Source organism: Perkinsus marinus, assembly GCF_000006405.1.
Source record: "Perkinsus marinus ATCC 50983 genomic scaffold scf_1104296963660, whole genome shotgun sequence".
Lineage (NCBI taxonomy): Eukaryota > Perkinsozoa > Perkinsida > Perkinsidae > Perkinsus > Perkinsus marinus.
In genome coordinates this window covers 1-1,443 of record NW_003204986.1, presented here as the reverse complement: position 1 = coordinate 1,443, position 1,443 = coordinate 1, and the positions used below count along the sequence as shown (strand labels likewise).

The window sequence follows — 1,443 nt, the reverse complement described above, 5'->3', positions numbered from 1 at the left end:
TTACACAGTATCCACGATCTCATCCACGGTGACTCTGACTTCGTCGAAGCCAACTCTCTCGTCTTAGCTCTCGGAACAAAGAGCTTCAAACCAGGCCTACCCCGATAAAATATGATGCCCTCATGTAGCACAAAACGCTCCGCGATTCTCTTGATGCGCTCTGCCGTGACTTTGTCGTCGTTGTCGAGGTGACCGTCGGATAGATACTGCCGCACCCGGGATAGCCGTACCCCTAAATATCTGCTCTCGTCGTCTCTCGCCTGGGCTTCTTCAACCTCCTCGAGAAACTTGGTCGCGCCGATACTAAGATAGACGGACTTCCGGCTATCCATGACCGCTGCAGCGACATCGACCATCTCATCTTCATTCGGAAGGTTATCAGAGAGCTCATCCGTATTCAGGGAGTCGACGTCGCTTGCGTCTTCATCTTCATCGTAGCTCATAGAGCCAGGTTCCACCTCAACCTCCATACTGCCCGAGTCGATCAGCAGTTTAGGATCGCTCGATTCCGGGGGTTCCGGGGTCGCCCCCTCATGTCCGCCCCCCGCGAAGACTCTGGCCAGCGCATCCGTGAATGCAGGGAATCCATCTCTACGCACCCACACCATATCTGTAACAGTGCGATCGTATAAGTCAACGAGAGGCAACCACTTGCCACCAAAGGTGTCTTGCACATCACCCCACCGACGGCCGACGTTCATGTTATCGCTCACTATCGTGACGGGACTGCTCAGGTATGCTCTTCCTTCAGATAAAGTGATTAACTGAGCTGCCCGTTCTCGCCACGTTGACGAACTGATTGACTCAGTCATCGTGAAACGCCCTCCCAATATTCGTAGTGGCTCGACAGCTAAGGTCATGTTCTCATAGCGGCCAGTCGACTCGAGCACAGATAATAGTTCAGTTATGGCGTTGGTCAGGTGGTCGTCGTTAGTGGGAAACTGTTGGCTGCCGGAGCCCGCATCATAGACTCTCAGGATGATGCCAGACCAAGATTCCTTATTGGCATCGGTGCAAACGATGGTGCCCAAAGATGATGCCCCCGGTATGCCAAATCGTAACGGTGGAAGCTGGCCAGCTAGGATATGCTCACATAGGCGCTTGAATGCCCCATGCAACTGCTCGTTAAAGTTGGGCACCATGACACCTTTTTGAGTAGTTTTTATATATTTGCACATACTAATAGTATGATACTATTTAGATCCTCCATTAAAGCCGGAGTCAACCATCCTCTCAGGATTTGGAAGCGTCCCGTCCACGAGCGTAGCCATGCGCACTGTCTTTCCGCGCGATTCCTTATGAAGCCGTCAAACTCGAGCCATGCCGCCTCAGCGGCCTCTCTAGATAGATCCTTCCGCGATGGACATGGAGTGAAGTGACCTTTAGTAAGTCGAAAGCCGCAGAAGTCTATGGTGTCAGTTGCAGTGACCGTCTTCTTATTAT

The 1,443-nt window shown here is 52.2% G+C and overlaps 1 protein-coding gene across 1 annotated transcript; it reads right to left on the bottom strand.

Annotated features, from left to right (window-relative positions):
• Positions 1 to 39: 39 nt before the first annotated feature.
• Positions 40 to 701, bottom strand: Pmar_PMAR008354 (hypothetical protein; the record flags this gene model as incomplete). Its single annotated transcript, XM_002771119.1, has 1 exon — positions 40 to 701. A coding segment is annotated over one exon (662 nt), but the record flags the coding sequence as incomplete, so codon positions are not given.
• Positions 702 to 1,443: the final 742 nt, after the last annotated feature.